This window comes from Monodelphis domestica, chromosome 1 (assembly GCF_027887165.1).
Source record: "Monodelphis domestica isolate mMonDom1 chromosome 1, mMonDom1.pri, whole genome shotgun sequence".
Taxonomy (NCBI): Eukaryota; Metazoa; Chordata; class Mammalia; order Didelphimorphia; family Didelphidae; genus Monodelphis; species Monodelphis domestica.
The window spans coordinates 255,963,173-255,982,685 of record NC_077227.1 but is presented as its reverse complement, the minus strand read 5'-3'; the positions used below and the strand labels follow the sequence as shown (position 1 = coordinate 255,982,685).

Here is a 19,513-nt window from a genome sequence, read left to right as displayed (position 1 = left end):
ATAAAAGGGAGCTAGTTTTGTAACATCTATACAAAAACCATGGCTTTGGAAAGATGTGAAGCTCCATGAAAGACTGTGGCAAAACTTTTTCTAGTGAACATAAGATGATTGGAGGAACCTGAGCAAAAACATACTTTAAAAAAAATCACATATGATGTGGCATCTAGGTGATGCAGTAAATAGAGAACCTGGCCTACGGTCAAGAAGATCTGAGTTCAAATTTGATCTCAGGCACTTTCCTGTTTACTTAAAAAGAACAACAGGAACTAAGCCTCAAACAAAAGGTAGTCAAAAATAAATGACCCAGTAACATCAGTATTGGTGGCATCTGAGGATTCTGAACTTTATATATAGACGACATCACCTTGACAACGTGGATCTAATTAAACATCCTGATTCCAACCAACTCTACTATTACTTACAGGAGCCTTTACTATGAAAAATGCTTCTTTTCATCGAGAGATACCAAAACCCCTGGGTACAAATGGGGAAAACACGTTCTTCCTTAAATTGTTAAGAAAATACCCAACTCACTTCGCCCCATCAAAAGCACTTCTTCCTCAGAAAAAGTTCCAACAGCTCCAGGCAGACCACGCCCCCCGATAGACCACGCCTCCCCCAGTCAAATCCCGACGAGCTCGCCCAAATTCAAAACACACTTTTGCTTAACCCCGCCTCTTTCCCTAAACTCCGCCCTAGACCAAACCATCCTGCCCAAGCACCCAGCCACGGAAACTAAGGCATAAACGTCTGTAGAAAGTAGACCCTTCTCAGAAGCATCTCAATCATTCCTTAGAAGTATCCGTCAAGATTCGATTGCCCGGCGAAACGCCCTACCTGTAGTAGTAACCCCCTGCTCCCGCGTCACCTTTAATGGTCGCTCACCGACAGGCAAAGTGACGAAAGGGCGCAAGCTGCCGGAAGTCACGCAAGCGAGGGTCCTGGTGGACTCTGGGTGACGTAGTTCTTCCGAACCGTGCTCCCTTTGGAGCAAAGCCATTTCTTCCATTTCTTTAGGCGGTGAATTCACAAGAATCAGGATAGTGGGAAAGTGGGGGTAATTTATGCCAAGATTTCCGTATACAAAATATATTTGTCACTTGCCAGGCTTATGAAATTGACAGTTTTTTTCTTATGGCATATTGTTACTAATTAGGTAACTAAAAATTATTGATATTTTTGGAAGATTAATTTCTATTTAATCTGCCCATTCCATCTCTCTTTTTTTAAAAACATTATTTTATTTGGTAATTTCCAAACATTATTCATTGGAAACAAAGATCATTTTCTTCCGCCCCCCCCTCCCCCCACAGCTGGGGCGGGATTCCACTGGGTTTCACATGTGTTCTTGATTCGAACCCATTTCCATGTTGTTGGTATTTGCATTAGAGTTCATTTAGAGTCTCTCCTCAGTCATGTCCCCTCCAGCCCTGTTGCTTTTCATCGGTGTTTTTACTCCCACAGTTTATCCTCTGCTTGTGGGTAGTATTTTTTAGATCCCTGCAGATTGTTCAGGATCACTGCATTGACACTAATGGAGAAGTCCATTGCGTTTGATTGTACCACAGTGTTTCAGTCTCTGTGTACAATGTTTTCCTGGTTCTGCTCCTTTCACTCTGCACCATTCCATCTCTCTTTACTGATCTTTTTTTATTGTTCTAACCCTTGGGGATGCAAACAAAAACTTTGAGATGGAGCCCAATAAAGTGACTGGACAGAATTTGCATTGTCTCTTGGACCCTACTTAAAACTTCATGAAGTAACTTTTTACATATTGCTAATCTAAATTCTCTATAAAAGCTCCTTGAATAGCCAAAATACTACAATAATATCTGATTTTTATAATGGTGTTTCTTGGGCTGAAGTAAATAGTGACACATTTATATTTTACTACAAATGAGAGGATGGGGGTGAACTAAGTGATCCATAATGTCCTTTTTAGCCCCAATATTGTATCATTTTGCACAAATACTGAAGTCGATGCCCTTTTGGTGTGTATCAAGGACCGCAGCAGTTCCTGTGTGTTTGCACTAATGATTAAAAATTTACAATTGCAAGGTCAGCTAGGTGGGCTCTGTAGATAGAGCCAGGCCTGGAGACAGGAGGTACTGGATTTAAATCTACTCATACTTCTTAGCTATGTGACCCTGGTCAAGTCACTTAATCTCCATTGCCTATCCTTCTATTCTTCTGCCTTAGAAGCAATATCTAAGATAGAATGAAAGGGTTTTAAACCCCCCCCCCCCCCCATTACAAGAAAACAATTGGAATTAAAAGTAGTTTTAACTTTTCAGGATATCTTCCCAAAAAACCATCCCTCTTCCAAACTTCCTCATTCTTTCTTGAGGCCACCATCCTAACAATCATTATTCCCACATCATGATTCAGTCAAACTGGGCTTTCTGTTCTGCATACAAGCCCATTTTCTGGCATCTATACTATTGCACTAGCTCCCTCACTCCTGGAATGCATATCTTTCATGCCAGTTTTATAAAATTTCTTAGCTCAGCTCAAGTGCCATAAAGAGACCTTTTTCCCAAAGACACATTGTATAATTTTTATGCTTATAATTTAAAAAAACTATATTTTTATTAAATGATAATTATATATTATTATATGTGTACATGTTTATATATGTACATTTTGTCTTCTGTAGCTAGGTTATACTGGGAAACAGGGTCAGAATGGTCATTTTAAAATGCTTATTGATCCTGACATTTTGGAATTTGGAGTAGTTATTCTTTAGGTGGAAATTAGCATTGACAATCACTGAAACAATTCACAGAAACTACCAACTTTCTCATTTAGAAAGAATGAGATTAAGGAACTTTCCTGGCCTGTTTAAATTCATTTTCAAAATCTTCTTTATATATTTATTGAATAAATGATTAAATAAATCATTTTTTCAGAGGAAACTGTCAGTAAAGATTAAAAAATACCAAAGTTATGGATTCCAATTGCTTTTTTTTCTTTATTATTAAATTCATGCTTACAGTTGCAATTCTTTAATGTGGTCTACCTATGAAATTCAAAAATATTCAAAATTAACCTAAATACTGTGAAATAACCACCCTAAATATTAACAATAACAAATAGTAGTTTCACCTATTAACCACATAGCTAACAAAAACAATAAATTTAGTACAATTTCAAATATGTATTCATATTCACCAAGATAAATACTGCTATTTGATTACTTTTATTTCACAATTTGGAAATCTCTGTGTTCCAGCTTCGAGATGACCCTCTCATTGTGGAATTTTGCTTTGTCAATGCGAGATTTAGGGCTTCCTTTTGTCTTAAGCCATTCTTGCATGACTCGAACCTGGACAGTGGGTCCCTGTACTTGTCCTTGCACTGTGCCTTGGTCAGTGTTCTGGACCCAGCCTACCAGTCCCAGCTTCTTACCCTCAGCCTAAGGGGGGAAAAAAAGAGTTAGATTACGTTCAACTGAAAGTGAGAATACAATCTGTTGTCAGAAATTTGGACTGAAATCAAGCCATGGGAGATGACTGATGTTGCCCAGATACTCCCTTAGAACACAAAGGAAATAGGACAAGGATCTCCTTGTGACTCTGATGAAAGGGGGGGGGGGGGGGTTAGCCATCTGAACCCATTTCTCTTCCCTACTCTACTAACACCGGGGTTAGAATTTCCCACTAACATAAAAACTGGCAACCACTAGTACTGGGGATGGAAGTATAAAATTCCTATTTTCAAAAAGCTCCCCAGAGGTTATCCATTTCTTCTCAGCACACTTTTGATTATGTATCCTTCTGCCATCAAGTTCTCTACTCCAAATGAGAGAATCCACCATATTTTAAAAGATTTCTCAACCTTTCTTGTTAACACATTTCATTGTTATCACTATAAGGGAATTAGTAGGTCTAATCCAAATATTTCATGGTGCCCACAAAATCCATTTTCTGTCATTCAAATTGGAGAACAGCTGGTCACCACTTCTGATATAATAGTCCTTCATGTGCTTGAGGGATTTACAGGGCTTTGACAGAAAAAACACTGAATCAGGAACCAGATGTGGATTTTTGACCAATCTTTGCCATTTACTAGCTGTGACCTTGGGTAATTTATTTAACCTCAACAAGAAGCCTGTTTCCTCATCTATGAAGAGGATAGGTAAGCCTTGATGCTCATTCTAATCTCTTTTAGGGCTAAAGTCTATGATTCTCTGAAATTGCCTCTGAGCCTTCTATTCTTTAGGCTAAATAAGCCAAATTCCCTTACGTTTGAAAAAGACACAAGAAGAAACACATTTTGGCAACTTGGCTCTTAGCCTTCTTCAGGTTCTTTAAACTTCTTCTTTAAAGTAGTCAAGCCCCTAAAGCAGTGGTTATGTTCGAGCCAGCTTGTACCTTTGAGCAGAATGTTAAGTTTTCAGCGTGAGCATCTCAGAACTTATTGAAAAATGCTACAAATCAGGTTTTGACTTATTGTTTTATTAACTGTGTTGACTTGTGAAAGTATAGAGGAAAGGTTAATGATGCAGATTAAATTTAAGAGTGTGTCCTCCTTCAATTCCCACCCCCTCAAGTTTCTTTAGGCCTTACTTTCACCTCATATGCCATTTTAAACAATAGAATTATATTAGCTGACATATTCAGTTTGTAAATGGCCAAAAAGAAATTACACTTAAAAACATACTAATTAATTATTTTAATTTGCCCATAAAAGCCACAATATCTGTTGCAGATATATAGTAGGGAATTCAAATTGAACAAATTTCACCAACATAACTTGTACCTAATTATAGTCCCCAAAGAGTACTTCTATGGCAGGCAACACAATAGGTCTTATTATTTTCATGATTAGTAATAATCACAGTAATAAACTTTAGTAAAAGTTTTTTTTTAAAAAAGCTTTTTAATTTAGATGTGATCATAAATTATTATAAAGTAGACGTTAAAAAATTTGACTATATCATATAATTTTCCTCCTTTTCCTTGGTAACAGGATTTTATTCTAAATTGGAGAGAAAATTATGCTACCATATAGGTCCTTGGTATTTGTCTTTGAAAGTCCTGTCTCCATTTACGAGTGACAGGCCTTGAGTTACTGTACAATCAGTGGTAAACTAAATGGAATGTATGTTCCTAGAATGAATGGATGAAAAAACACTTATTAAGTACTTACTGTTTGCAAAGCCCTGTGTTAAAAGATAGAGGGGGAAAAAAAAGCAAGACAATCTGTGCTCTGAAGGAGTTCATTTTCTAATAAGGGAAATGACACAAATAGGAGGTGTCAAGTCCCAGTGGAGACAATATGGTACAATGGAAAGAGCACAGCATTTGGAATCAAGAGGATCCTGCTAAAGTCACTTGTCTCTGAGCCTTAATTTACACATCTGTAAAATGGAGATAATAGCACTTACATTACATACTTTGTAAGGCTGAAATGAAATGATGTATTAAGATGTAAATGTCATTTATTACCTCTTCAACTCTTTTAGCAATTCTATTCTGATTAAAGAATGCTCTGTATGTTGGTGAGAGAAAGGGAGGAAAAACAAAATGATGTGAAAATGAAATATGGTGGCTACATTTAGGACTTCTTTTCCTTTCAAGACTGAGATTTGAGTTTTAGGCAACTCAATTTCAATAAATTAGGATTCCCTAGTTTTATAGCCCTAATTCACTATTCCTATTTCCCCAGAAAAGTTTAAAGTGATGGCAGTGACAGGGGAGAAAATCACGAGAATCTGTCCTCTGCAGGGTAGAGATAGTGGAAATTAGCTGGCTACTCCCTTAATTTAAGCAAACATTTATCTGCCCTGTTTTGGCCATCAAAGTGTGTAATTAGAGCAGTCTCTGTTGACAATAGCAGTTGTCTGAAAGCTAGAAAGTTGTTTCCGGCAGAATATAATTACATTAAGGACTGTTTAATTGCTTCTTATCTTTGTTCTCCCAGCACCCAATATACAGTGCCTTGCAAACAGTATTCACTTAATAAATACTTACTGGAGTTGGGAGGGCCTGGGTTCAAATCTAGCCTAGGATACTTCCTAGCTGTGTGACCTGGGCAAGTCACCTAACTTTGATTGCCTAGCTTAGCTGCTCTTCTATTTTTGAACTGATACTAAGAAAGAAGGTGTGAAAGGGAATTTTTTTACCTTAACTTAATCAAGTACTTGAAGCGCTCCACCCTTTTAACTTAATGAGTCAGGAACTTGTGAATCCTTTTGATAAAAGTTCACACCAGCAAAGGACAGGTGGATCCCACAGACACTGACTCCCTGGGCAGTGCTAGGCAAATTGAGAGACTTTGATTGGTTCCTGAGATGTGATAGACCAGCCCACAGTGAAAAGAAGGAGGAACCAGAGAGACAGGAAGTGACAGAGAAAACAGCTTATAAAAGCCAGCAGAGGACATTCAGAGGGACTTCTACTTCTGCACTGGTGCTTCTTGCTGAGGAACTTCTTCTGTTTCTGCTGCCTTGGTGGCTTTTGTTGAGGGAGGACCTCTGTGTTGGAGGGATTTTTCCGCCTTGGAGGCTAAGACTCTCCCACTCTTCTGGCTGAAGATTGGAACTTTGTTGGGGAGCAAGCTAGAAGAACAGACTTAGAGTGGTAGGCTAGACAATTCCCCTATCACTTTCCTACATTTCCCTCTTTACTATCTCTACCCTGCTATATTAAAGATACTAAAGCTGTTAACATCCTCATGACATAAGAGTTAATTTTATAAATGGCAACCACAATTTTAAAAACATTTTTATATTTGTCAAAATATAAATTTTTATACATTTTTAATTATTACAAAGGTAAAGTTTTAAAAAAGCAACAAAAAATCTTTGCTGAGTTTAATATAGTAGTTGATAGACAAGAGGCAAGGAAGAATTGTATGGAGAATAATACTTTTCCTGATTTTCTTCTTTAAAATGATAATAACACGAGTTGTTAAAATGAGTAACAGAAACAGGACAAAACTAAGATATTTAAGTTTGCAGATAAATAGAATCAAGACAGTTCTATGCACATATAGTTCACCAAATATTCATTGCTAATAATCATAAGGAAGATGATGCATAATCTGATAGAGATCCTTTAAACTGCATGATTTCCTCAGAAAATAATAAGAACTCTATCCTACAAGGTGCTTAACCTTGGAAAGAAATATTAGAAAGTCTATCTTAAGAAATAATCCTATACTGCATTTAGGTAATAGAAATACTTAGTACACACAGAACTCTTCTACAAGTTTCTTTTTATGAGAAAAATCTATACTCTATAAGGACAGAACCAGGAATGTTTCCTTTTAGAAGTTTCTCTGAGAAGTTTGGAAAAATAGTCTCAAAAAATAGCAATATCCATCAGAAAATGTGAAATGTGGAATTACTGAATATAAGAAGCAATTCTGGTGGGGTTTTTTTTTTAACCCTTTCCTTCCATTTTAGAAGCAATACTGTGTATTGGTTCCAAGGCAGAAGAGTGGTAAGATTTAGGCAATGGGGGTTAAGTGACTTGCCCAGGGTCACACAGTTAGGAAGTATCTGAGGTCAGATTTAAATCCAAGACTTCCTGTCTCTAGATCTGGCTCTCAATCTACTAACTCACCCAGCTGCCCCCTATTCTTATTTTATTGATGCTGAAAAGGGAAGAAGTAGGGAATGTTCCTTTTCCTTCAAGGAAGGAATATTCTAATCTTGTCTAGACAACTAGATAGCACAGTAACAAAGGGAGTAGATTCAAACAAAAAATGAAAAGGATAAAATATGGCTCACAATTGAACCTATGTCCTCCTGCTTTAATAACCAATTCTTTACAGTCTCACCCTCAATATAGTCAGTTAAAAAAAAAATAAAAGCATTTCTTGTTGTCTTGGAACATTATTAACATCTTCCAAATCCAATATAGAACACTTACCTGTGTGTACTTTCGGAAAAACACACCTTGGACTTTCCCGAAGATTTCATAATCCACTGATATCAGGGTGTGTCCTTCAGCCATGGTAAGATCTGCCAGGAACCAAGCAAAGCAAAAGAAGTAAAAAAAAGTCCAAGCCTGGACAGCCTGAGCCTATATTTGTCACACAAGTTGGATCTCTATCCCTATTGTCCATTTGTTTAAAAAACACTTATTAAGGTACTTAATGTACTTTTGTATTTATGTTTTGTGTGTAACATTTTTTAAGACAAAAATCACCCTCAAGGAACCTATTATTAAAATAGTAAACCCTAAAGAAGTAGAAATCTTACCTTAGTCTTTGCATAACCTACTCCTAAAAATAGCATAGTGCTCTGAATACAGAGGACTGACAATAAATGTTTCTTCATTTGGAATCTAGTATGAGTAAAACACACATATGCATATATACACATGTATATACATTTATAGATTTACATAAATATGTCATATGCATATACACACAGTTATTGTTGTTGAGTTGCTTCAGTCATGTCCAACTCTCTGTGACCCCATTTTTGAATTTTCTGGGCAAAGATACTGGAGTGTTTGTCATTTCCTTCTCCAGCTCATCCAACAAATCAGAAACAAAGGCAAATAGGGTTAAATGACTTGCCCAGGATTACACAGTTATTAAGTGTCTGAGGGTGGATTTAAATTCATGAAGATGAGTTCTCCTATTCAAAGCTCAGTGCTCTATTTACTTTGCCACCTCTGAATGTATGTATGTATACACACATACAATGCCTAGGTAAAAATATGCACACTGTATGTATACACACAAAGATGTATATATACATACATATACACACATGTATATTATGATATAGACACTCTTAATGTATGGGCATATGCATGGCATGTATACACATACATACACATGCAGATGTGTTGGTTTGCCCAGGCAATGCATGTGTGTGCAAAATACACATATTGCACATGCATACAACATATATTTATATGTATACACACAACCATATATACACTGTGTGGGTACTTGTATCTACACACATATACATTTATATCTACACATATGTGATTAAACCTTTCTTCCTTAAAGGTACTCGTGGGGTGCCAAAGAAAGGGGTATAGCTAGTGTTAGATTTCCACAAACATATGCACACATACTATATATATGTATATACACACATATGCATTTATGTAAATGTGTATGTATATACCTATATTGTTCAATTGGATTCAACTCTTTTAAGGCTTTCTAGGCAGATACTGGGGTGGCTTTCCATTTCCTTCTCCAGTGTGCCCCCCATTTTACAGATGAGAAGGGCATTAAGAGTTAATGAATAATTATAATAGTTAAATGATAATAATTAATCATTAAATGACTTAAAGATGCAGCTAGCAAGTGTCCAAGGATGAATTTGAATAGAGATCTTCCTGACCTGAGGTAAGGTGCTGCACTACCTCCATGCCCCACAGATACACCTACATAAGTATCTGTGTGTATATACACACACCTATGTATATGGGCGTGTACATAATGCACATGTCTACTCAGGTATACATACACCCACACATAGTCATATGTGCGTATGAAGTTATCATGCCCACAGATAAACTGCAACCCCTCCCTACACAATTCTCCCTCCCTCGCTCCACAGCCTGTGTAAGTGCTTCCGCTGGCAGAAATTCGCTCTCATCCGGGTGTGTTATCTCAGGCGAGCGAGTGACTTGGGATACAAAGTCGGTCAACAACAACCATTTATTAAGCATCTACAAACTCCGAGAAACGCAAGGTGTCGCAGATGCTGCCCTGCCAGCCCAGCTGGTAGGTCTTCTGCCCGCCTACCAGAGTAGACCAGGGAGGTCCCTAGCTGGCGTGGGGCGTCTCGGAGCCGGGGGGTGGGGGGAGGGTCCGCTTGCCCCACCCCCACTGCTCACCTTGCCTCTCGTCTGCCGCTCAGCAGCTTCCCTTTTCCACTAACATTTCAGGCTGATCACCCCGAGGGGTGGGGAGACCAAGAATACCTCCTGGGCTCAACTTGCTCGGTTTTCCCCCTCGAAGGAGGCCGTGGGCCTGGAAGCTGAGCACCTCAACCCAACCGTCGGCTCCGGGTCACAACTGCCGGTACCTGGAGAACATCGAGTTCTAGTCCTCCTCCTTCCTGCTCCCTGGCTAGAGAGGCCCGTGCCCGGGTCCAACCAATCAGGATCGTCAGTTTGCCTGGGAGCCCACCTATCTGAGAGAGAGGCGGAAAAGCTGGGATGGGCACAGCTGAGGACTCGGGAGCTCAGGAGTCAGTACCCCCCCCCCCCCCATCCCTCTGGTCTTAATCAGGAGTACACGACCCGTGGCGATTTCGGGGGTCCTTCAACTTGAATGGGGGGAAAAATCACATCTTGATTTCCCTTGTGTTCGTATGCATTTTATATTATACGTCTGAAAACTTTGTGAGAAGATGATCCATGGGTTTTTGCCACAGGACACAAAAATGGCCAAGAACACCCGCACCATCCTGTAGTTCCCTTTCGTGTTCCCTTAGGCAGGGTGTCAGCTGCTGAATTAGCCTGAAACCCTTGGGATGCAGTTCAGCTTTGTGGATAGTTCAGCTTTTTGGACGTCAGAAATCCTGCATGGATCACTTGGCTTCTCTGTAAAATAAAGGAGTTGGATTCGATAGACTTCATCATTCCTTCCAGTTCTGTGATTCTAGTCTTTGATTTCTCTGCAATCACTCTTATAACAATGTATGAAATAGCAGTTGGTGGAAGGTAGAAAAGATGCTTAAATTTCTCTTAGCTTTTCCTATAATTATCTTAACTAAAGTCAAAAAAGAAAAGAAAAAGAACAAGCAACTCTTGATTCTAGAATTACATCTGAGCCAACCATCTCAGAATTGGTGATGGCCCTTATATCAAATTTGAAGGATTTATTTGGGGAAAAGAAAATAGAGAATGGAGGGCAGAAGAGGTCGTTATATTTCTGCATTGCACTATAACCTTGCTAACAATGAAACTAAGTGAAAATTATGTAGTATCAGTATTAGTCCTGGTAGAATCAATAGTCTTAAGAGTTAGTCAAAAACATTATTTAAATTAACACTGAAAGAGATTTTACAGTTTAATGCTTGAGCTCTATATCCATTGGCTAATACTATGAAGCACTTTTGTCACTTGTGGTCCTTATCCTCATTTGATGAATATGGCAACTACTAAGTTAAGTGATTTGCTCAAGGCCCAACAGCTACTAAGTGCCAAGATCAGAGATGGAAGTGTGGTGCCCTCAAAAGAACTGCATTGCACTATAACCTTGCTAACAATGAAACTAAGTGAAAATTATGTAGTATCAGTATTAGTCCTGGTAGAATCAATAGTCTTAAGAGTTAGTCAAAAACATTATTTAAATTAACACTGAAAGAGATTTTACAGTTTAATGCTTGAGCTCTATATCCATTGGCTAATACTATGAAGCACTTTTGTCACTTGTGGTCCTTATCCTCATTTGATGAATATGGCAACTACTAAGTTAAGTGATTTGCTCAAGGCCCAACAGCTACTAAGTGCCAAGATCAGAGATGGAAGTGTGGTGCCCTCAAAAGAACACTGGATTTGGGGTCAGCTGGGATGGCTAAATGGATAGAATGCCCAGCTGGAAGTCACGAAGACTAATCTTTAAAATTTTTTTTATTTAAATTTTTAAATTTTAATTTTGAAATCAGGCCTTAGACACTTAATTAGCTATGTGACCTTGGACAAAGTCATATATATAAGGATCCCTGTGGGTTTCAAATGGACTTAGTTTTTCAAATGTATTATTATCAATGTTTTATTGTTTTGTTAAATATTTTCTAATTACATTTTAATCAGATGCAGGCTGCCCTACAGAGTGTTATGGTCACATAGAGTTTGATGGAGTATTTGACAGCACTGGGATAGATCATTTTTAAGGTTTCTTCTAGCTCTAAATATCTTACAAAAATACAGGCTCCTTGCTGACTAGGTAAGTGGGGAAAGAAATAAACATCTATATAATATCAGGTACTTTACAAATATTATCTAACCTGATTCTTTATAACAACTCTGTGAAGTAGGTGCTGTAATTATTCCCATTTAACAGTTAAGGAAACTTAGGCAGAGGCAAACAGGCCACTCTGGGCAGCTAGGTGGCTCATTTGATAGAGTGCTGGGCCTAGGGTCAGGAAATCCTTAGTTTAAATCTGGCTTCAGACATTTACTAGCTGTGTGACCCTGGGTAAGACACTTAAGTCTGTTTGCCTCCCTTTCATCATCTGTAAAATAAACGGGAGAAGGAAATGGCAAGCCACTCCAGTTATTTTTGCCAAGAACATCTCAAAAGGAGTCACAGACAGTTAGACACAATTTAAAACTAAACAACTTCCCAACTCTAGATCCAGCCCTAAGCACAAGACACCTAAACTTGACAACAGGTTCAATGCTCTTTCCACTGTCATATATGCTCATTTAAGTACTTTATATGGCTGCTACCATCATCTATACATTATTTCTCTTTTACTTTGCAGCAGTGCCTAACAACCAGACTTGAATTTGAAATTATCGAATAACATTACAATAAATATAACATTTTGAGATTTTTAAGATGAACATATACATGAATTTTTGTATAAATGAGAGAGAGGACTTTTCCAAAGCTTTGCAAAAGTGAACTGAAGAATGAAGAAAATGCTTTGTTTACAATTTACTGAGGCTTTCTTAAAGTTGGTGTAAATCGTTTAAAGAATTATTTTGAATTTGGCAGGGGAATTCAATCCCCAAGGCCATTACATTTAGCTGAATCATTTGGGGGCACTAAGGGAAGGGCAGTTAGTTTGGGAGTGGGTGGAAAAAGCGGACATTAGTTCCTGGTCAGCCATATGAGAAAAAGGATAACTTAAAAAAAATCATAGCCAGTAAGACCTGCAACCCCCTTACTTATAGGCAAGGTAAAGCATTGCGGGAAGAGCAGAATAATATAGGCATACCTGTGGCACGGACAACACAGCTGGGTAAACTAAGAAACGTCACCAGTATGCTTAACCCAGCCAGGTAGACACACACCGGAACTCTCTTCCACAAGGATTTGGGGGCGGGACTGCATTTATACCTCTCTGATACAGTTAAAACCCTGGCTTCAGTTTCTAGGTGCATTTTCGGGGACTCTGGGGCACACCCTTCTTCTTTTAAAAGTACTTGGGAAAGGCCGTGAGAAGGCCCCTCACTGGAGCCTAGCAGAAGGGCAGAGCTGACCCAAACGTACGTCCCTCTCCAGGTGGCGCGCTAGGGGAAAGAGCAAGATCCCAGGGCTCTCGTCTAAAGCGAGAGCCGGGCCCTCCCCGCCCTGCTCCCCTCCCCTCCCCCCCCCCCCGGCCCCACGTGGCTCGCGCTCCCAGTTTCCAAGCAACGAGAATAACTGAGTAGTCGAGGGCGCTGGAGCCGGGAAAGTGGCTGGGGGTCGGGGACGGGAAGCTGGCGCCCGGTGTGGGGTTTCCTCGAGCTGGAGTGGATTCAGCGGAGCCTCAGGTACTTGGGAAGGGGAAGAGTCTGCGCAGTGAAGGAGAGGGTGTTCTCGAGAGCAGTAATTTTTCTTCCCATCCCCACTCCCCACTCTCCTTCTTGCACACCTTTCTCCCCTCGAAGGTAAAGGGAAGAGCTCTTTCCTGTTATGGCCCAGCATGCGGAAGCGCCAGGATAAGGGGGAGGACTTCATTGTCATGGCACCTGCGGCGCACACACCCCTAAGCCGGGAGCCTCAGTCTGGCCCGGGGTTTCTCCTTGTGAGTTAAGCAGAACTAGTAAGGTCGCTCAAGGGAACCATTCTACCTCCCCACCGTCCAGACCCACCTAATCTACTTTCCTGCCTGCCGCTTCAGGAGCGGTGCTCTGGTGAAAACTGTTGCATTTATTCCCTTCTTTTCCCAGGTCCAGAATATTGCTTTTCCCCCTCCCCCCGCCCCGACTCTCACCCTTTGCCTCCAATTTTCACCTGTTGAACTGCCACCATCTTTAGTGATCCAGTCCAAATGACACCTTCTTGAAGCCTGAGCAGATAGGAACCAATCATTCCCTCCCGGATCGTCTGTCCTATCCTTTAGACCCTTGTATTATTCTTGGTGTAGCGGCAGGCTCTCCGATTCAGGTGGGAAAACCCGAGTTCGAATTGGGTCACTACACTTTGGGCAGATGACTTTTCAATACGACTCAGTTTCCTCAATTGTAAAATAAGTGGGTTGTGCTAACTGATGACAGACATTCCTACTTCCTTTAGAGTTCTGCAAAGAGCTTAACATATAAAATCTTATTTGGTGTCCACAACACTCCCTGAGGTGGTGGTATTTCCATTTTCAAGATGAGAAAAATGAGGCTTGGTTAAGTGACTTGCCAATGGCCAGGCAACTAACAAGTGGGAGAGTAAGACTAAAAATTAGGTCTCCCAGAAACTAAGACCTCTTTTCACTTCTTAACAGGAGTGTCTGGAACTCAGCTACATATAAATGTATTACAGCCTGATGGAACCTGTGGACCTGCCCCCAAACCAGCAATTTTTCTTAATCTTAAAATTTAAATAATAGTCTTAAAATCCTTTTCTTTTCATGCCCCACGTGTTACTGGTCATATGACTGGACACATGCGATTCTGGAACTGTAACTGACCTTTAGGAGACATATACTGACTATACACGACAGAATAGCCCAGGTAATTTTGTTAAATACATAACCTTTTTCAATATGGATTTCAGAGGAGAGACTTAACTATTTTAAGGGGAAAAGCATCATAACTAGCCTTTCTTTGTATTAGGCCTAGCAACACTAGTAATGTGGGTAGGGAAAAGTAAGGGAGATGAATGTAGGGGAAGCACCTTTAGAATCGGCTTCATTAGCCCAGACAGCATCAGACTCTTAACATAAATCTGATTTTGATTCTTAGGCTTCAGTTCAGGCACTGAATGGCTCAACTCCAATTGGCTCCATGTCCACATATGGACATCATGCTTCCTTTTAACAAAATGCAAGCTTCAGAACTCCATTCAAATAGGCAAACCCATTATGAACAAGGCAGCTCTACCCATCCTTCTCGGCTGGAGCACCTGAAAAACAACTTCCAACAAAAGCTTCTAAGAGGCAAAGAAGAGAAGCTGGAGAATCTCTTTATTCACAACAGGCAGAACACCTTGACTAAAGCCCAAAGCTGTTCCAGTTCTTATTCCACAGAAAGCCAGCAAGATTCAGGAAATAATCATCAGGGCCCAGGAAGTGGGGATTTTTATCCAGTTGGGGGCCATAGGCACACCAAAACAGATAACCAAGAAAGCATACTACCCTTCACAAAGAAGAGAGCTGGTGTGGATCGTGCTTATCCCCTCAAACCAGTGTTTCACCGAAAATCATTGAGTGCTACTCACATTAGGATTGAGTCAGGAAACTTTCCCCTTAAGTCCTCTGAATCAAAAGAAATCTCACCCAGTCACTTCAGTTCACGGAGCAGGAGGAATTTATCTTCAGCTAAGATGCTACTTGAACCCCTGCCAGTGGTTCAACCAAAAAAATTCTTGTCAAATCTAGAAAGAACTGAGCTAATTCAGATTAAAAAATTGGAGGCAGCAGGTGAGAGTTTAGAAGAAGAAATTCGTCGACAAGAGATTCTCCTGAAGGAAAAGTTGAAGAAGACTGAGGAAGAACTTAGAAGGATCCAAAAAGAGAAGGAACAGGTAGAGGAAGAAGAAAAAAGAGAGCTACAGAAAGAGACATTTCCAAGAAAAGTCATAGCTAGCAGCAGCAACATTTCCAAACTCATCTTCTCACCAGAATTGGAGTCTGAAAATGTTTTCCCTACTTATGGCAGGTATGATGAAACATGGGAAGAGTCCCAAGAGAATTCTAGTTCATCCTCAGCATGTTCCCAATTCTTCAATCATGGAGTACAAAGGCTCAAAAAGGAAAAACTAGTGGCAAGTAACAATAAAATCCAAGACCAAATTTCAGAATCATCTCCTGAGCAATTTTCACAACTTCAACAAGAATCTAGTAATTCTTTGTCCAAATCCCCCACTGATAGTTCGCCTCGGCTATCAGTCTCCTCTGGTTCCAGCTCTGCAACTGAAGAACCACAGCTTGGTGAGTGCAGCTACTGTGGACGAAAGTTTCTCTTGCTAAGGCTAGAGAAACATACAAATGTCTGTAGTAAGACCCAGGGTTCCAAGAGAAAAGTGTTTGATTCATCCAAGGCCCGGGCTAAAGGCACGGAACTAGAACAATACCTGACATGGAAAGGCCCAACGTTAGCCAAGGTAACATCAGTTCTTTTAAGTTTATGAACTTAATTGGGGGTGGATTTGGAGGGATGAGTGGGGAATGGGAGGACCATTTCCTTACCTTTAAAAACATTTTAAGTGGGAGGTGGGGAAAGAGGAATCTGAAATAAGGTTTGAATATAACACCACCATCTTATATTTATGAAAAATTAAGTTGCCCAACTTCTGTAGAACTTTTTGTGTTTCTCATACATTCTCCATTTTTGAGCTGTTAGAATCTTCTGGGAGTCATAACTTTTTTTTTGGACCATTGTGAAGCATTGTCACTTCCTCCTGTTTATCACAGATTTGGTTTTAGGTTTTCTAGAAGTTAAAAAACAATTCTTGATAATTCCTAATTCAAGTTATTCATCTCTTTTATCCTTTTAAAAAAAAACCCTAATTTCCATCTTAGAGTCAATGCTGTGTTTTGGTTCTAAGACAGAAGAGTGGTAAGGCAATGGGGTTTAAATGACTTGCCCAGGGTCACACAGCTAGGAAGTATCTGAGGTCAAATTTGAACCCAGCACCTCCTGTCTCTGTGCCTGGCTCTCAGTTCACTGAGCCACCTAGCTGCCCCCTACTCATCTTTTTAAGAGATGTATTTATATTAAAGCAGAAACCAAATTGCCAGGACACTGAACTTAACAGTGCAAATTATAAGGCCTAGTAGATGTAGACCATATAAGATAATAGAAAATGCAGGTTTAAGTCAGTGGATCAGGAAAACTTCAGTTAGTAGGGCTCTTGCTTATACTTTTTTTTTTAAACCCTTACTTCCATCTTGGAATCAATATTTTGTATTGGTTCTAAGGCAGAGGAGTGGTAAGAGCTAGGCAATGAGGGTCAAGTGATTTGCCCAGGGTCACACAGCTAGGAAGTGTCTGAGGTCAGGTTTGAACCTAGGACCTCCCAACTCCAGGCCTGGTTCTCAATCCACTGAGCCACCCAGCTGTACCCTTACCTATACTTTTGTGTTGAAGTGGTATCACTATTTACTGCCTTGAATTTCATTGATGCCACTGGAACTGATTAAATTTTCATGACAAATTTTTCTAAATAACTTTACTTGTCACACACCATGTAATTTTTCTGTAGTTTTATTTGCATGTTGTCTCTCCCTCATCCAAGGAACTCAGAACACATCAAAGGCAGATATTTTTGACATTCAGAAAAACTATACTGTAAAAAAATGTGAATTGCAAACTTTTTCTGTGGCATGCTTCTGAGAATTCTATAAACATTTGTTATTTGGAATGATTACATATAGAGACTTGTAAATAAAGGTTCTTGTCTTGGGGAAGACAGTAAGGGACATTAATGAATATTTACTGAACTAAATTGGAATGGTGGAATCAAAGTCAGGAGATTAGAGTTCTAGTTTTCCCTTCTATCCTTATCACTAACTTGTCTTTTTTGGATTCAGTCATTTTAAAGACACTTGGCCTTTATAAAATGAGGAAGTTAGACTAGATGATCTCCAAGATCCCATCCAGCTCTAAAATTCCATAATGCTATGAAAGTGTGAACTTGTACTCCCTTTCTTACCTCTACCATTCATGCCCGCATGCATAAATTGTTTTTCTCCCCGAAAAACAGGGAAGGAATTAGGAAGACCCTTTTAAATTCCTATTAATGGGGCACCCATTTAGAGAGAATTTCATTTGTTCAGTACATTTAAAGAGAAAACAACTAACTCCCAGGTCTGGCTTCACCATAACTTGTATCACAGTTTCAGTCCCTCTAGGCACTTCTTCCATGAATAATTTCTGGTTTGTATTCTTACTGATCATATTCTTTACTGTTCTATCATGATAGTATTTTCTGTTACATGGCAATTGGCTTATTTTGGGTAGAGCCTTAAAAAAATCTGCTGTTTCTAAATTTCCTAATACAGTATAGCAAAGCAAAGAACCAATCCTTCCTCCTCTTCCACACACCCCACCCCCCAAATCAAAACACCACAAACATAAATCTGAGGTCTTTGTTATTATACCTACTAGGCTTAAGCAAGTTATTGTAGAATAATGAATTCCATTAAAGACCTGCCCACAAGTAGATCCTAATTTTTATATAATGGGGAAGACTCCTTCTTTGAGTGCTTCAGTTACCACCAGATTTTCCTATTAGTCTTTTATTTTCACATAACTGCCACAGTCAAGGCTTCTTTGTCTTATCCTCACCCCCACCTAAAGCATAAAATATTCTAGAAAGTTTTCTAATTTAGTTCTCTCAGTAGATTCCCATATTTCATCTTAGCAAGATCCTCCTGCTCAATAAGGGATGCTTTATTGTGAGGCCTCTAACAGCCTTCTCTCCCCCAACATGCCTTAATTGTTTTTTTTTTTGTTGTTGCTGTTGTGTTTTGTTTTTTTAAAATCAGTGATTGTGTGCGGTAGAAGAGAACTAACCATTTTTCCTCCATTTTATAGCCAGAGCCACCAAAGAAGAGTAACTGGCGACAGAAACATGAATCATTCATCCGAACTCTCCGTCAGGCCCGTGAAGTGCAGCAGGTGATTGCCCGGGGTGGAAATCCCTCGGACTTGCCTCCCATGCCACCTGCAGAAAACCCTGACTACATCCAGTGCCCCCACTGCAGCCGCCACTTTGCCCCTAAGGTGGCTGACCGACACATTCCAAAATGTAAGACCATTAAGAACCGCCCTCCTCCCCCACGGAAGCGTTGCTGCTAAGAAAATTACCCCAAAACCTCGTTGGCCACCTTTTCTTCAGCAGCCCACAGGATCAGAACTGGATGAAACTAGAAAGGAATAGACCTTGTACATCTTTCCCAACCTGGCTGTGGTGCCAGCATTAGAGAGGAACCTCATTTCTAAACAACAAGAAGCTTCAAGTTCTCACTTAACTATAGGCAAAACTGAAGCGCCTTACATTACTTTCATGGGAAGTGGGACTTATGAGCAATGAAAAGACTAAATTAAAGCCCTCTCCTTGAAAGTCTTGACTTTGTGATTTGTGATAGCTAAAGAGCACTCATTTGGGTGACTTTTCATGTTTATGATTCTTGTTAATTACTCTTACAGTTATCTAACAATGTGGTTGTCTTAACTGATCTAATGGGATGGTCTGCCGCCAGAAGAGAATAACACAGTCAATACCTTTTAAAATATAACAAGATTCTTCTCTGAGTCATTAATTTAGCAATAGGAATCCAAGAACCTGCAATGAATGTAATGGACCTCATTTGAACATACTCTGTAATAATCTCTGGAAATAGGTTTATGTATTTTTAGGATGTCTTAGTTTTATGGTTATCAATTTCAGATAAGGCTTTACTATAATTTCCCCATGTTTTCGATTTAAA

General features: G+C 39.6%; 3 protein-coding genes across 10 annotated transcripts in view; 1 reads left to right on the top strand and 2 right to left on the bottom strand.

Annotated features, from left to right (window-relative positions):
* The window catches only part of MLH3 (mutL homolog 3), a 37,310-nt gene extending 36,190 nt beyond the window's left edge, over positions 1-1,120 (bottom strand). For 5 of the 6 annotated variants that reach the window (XM_056810679.1, XM_056810681.1, XM_056810680.1 and 2 more), the window contains exon 1: positions 838-945. The gene's annotated coding sequence lies outside the window, so the exon portion shown is untranslated. Of the gene's footprint in view, positions 1-837 lie in introns of all 6 variants that reach the window. The other variant, XR_008914969.1, reaches the window with a different exon arrangement.
* Positions 1,121-2,947: 1,827 nt separating this feature from the next.
* ACYP1 (acylphosphatase 1) lies at positions 2,948-13,250 on the bottom strand. Of its 2 annotated transcripts, none has more exons than XM_007472802.3 (3): positions 12,881-13,250; positions 7,881-7,972; positions 2,948-3,415 (listed from the first exon to the last, which is right to left on the bottom strand). In XM_007472802.3, exons 1-3 carry the CDS (start codon positions 13,044-13,046, stop codon positions 3,200-3,202), a joined length of 474 nt encoding a protein of 157 aa, XP_007472864.1. In that variant the 5' UTR covers positions 13,047-13,250; the 3' UTR covers positions 2,948-3,199. The 2 variants fall into 2 exon arrangements, with proteins under 2 accessions (XP_007472864.1, XP_001367854.1); XM_001367817.5 differs by lacking the exon at positions 12,881-13,250 and adding an exon at positions 9,822-10,078.
* A 42-nt stretch (positions 13,251-13,292) lies between these two features.
* ZC2HC1C (zinc finger C2HC-type containing 1C) lies at positions 13,293-19,146 on the top strand. 2 transcript variants are annotated; one of them, XM_001374946.5, is made up of 3 exons: positions 13,293-13,418; positions 14,823-16,182; positions 18,618-19,146. In XM_001374946.5, the coding sequence occupies exons 2-3, from the start codon at positions 14,842-14,844 to the stop codon at positions 18,879-18,881; spliced, it is 1,605 nt and encodes a 534-aa protein (XP_001374983.4). In that variant the 5' UTR covers positions 13,293-13,418; positions 14,823-14,841; the 3' UTR covers positions 18,882-19,146. The 2 variants fall into 2 exon arrangements, with proteins under 2 accessions (XP_001374983.4, XP_056666656.1); XM_056810678.1 differs by lacking the exon at positions 13,293-13,418 and adding an exon at positions 13,484-13,672.
* The last annotated feature ends 367 nt before the right edge of the window (positions 19,147-19,513 follow it).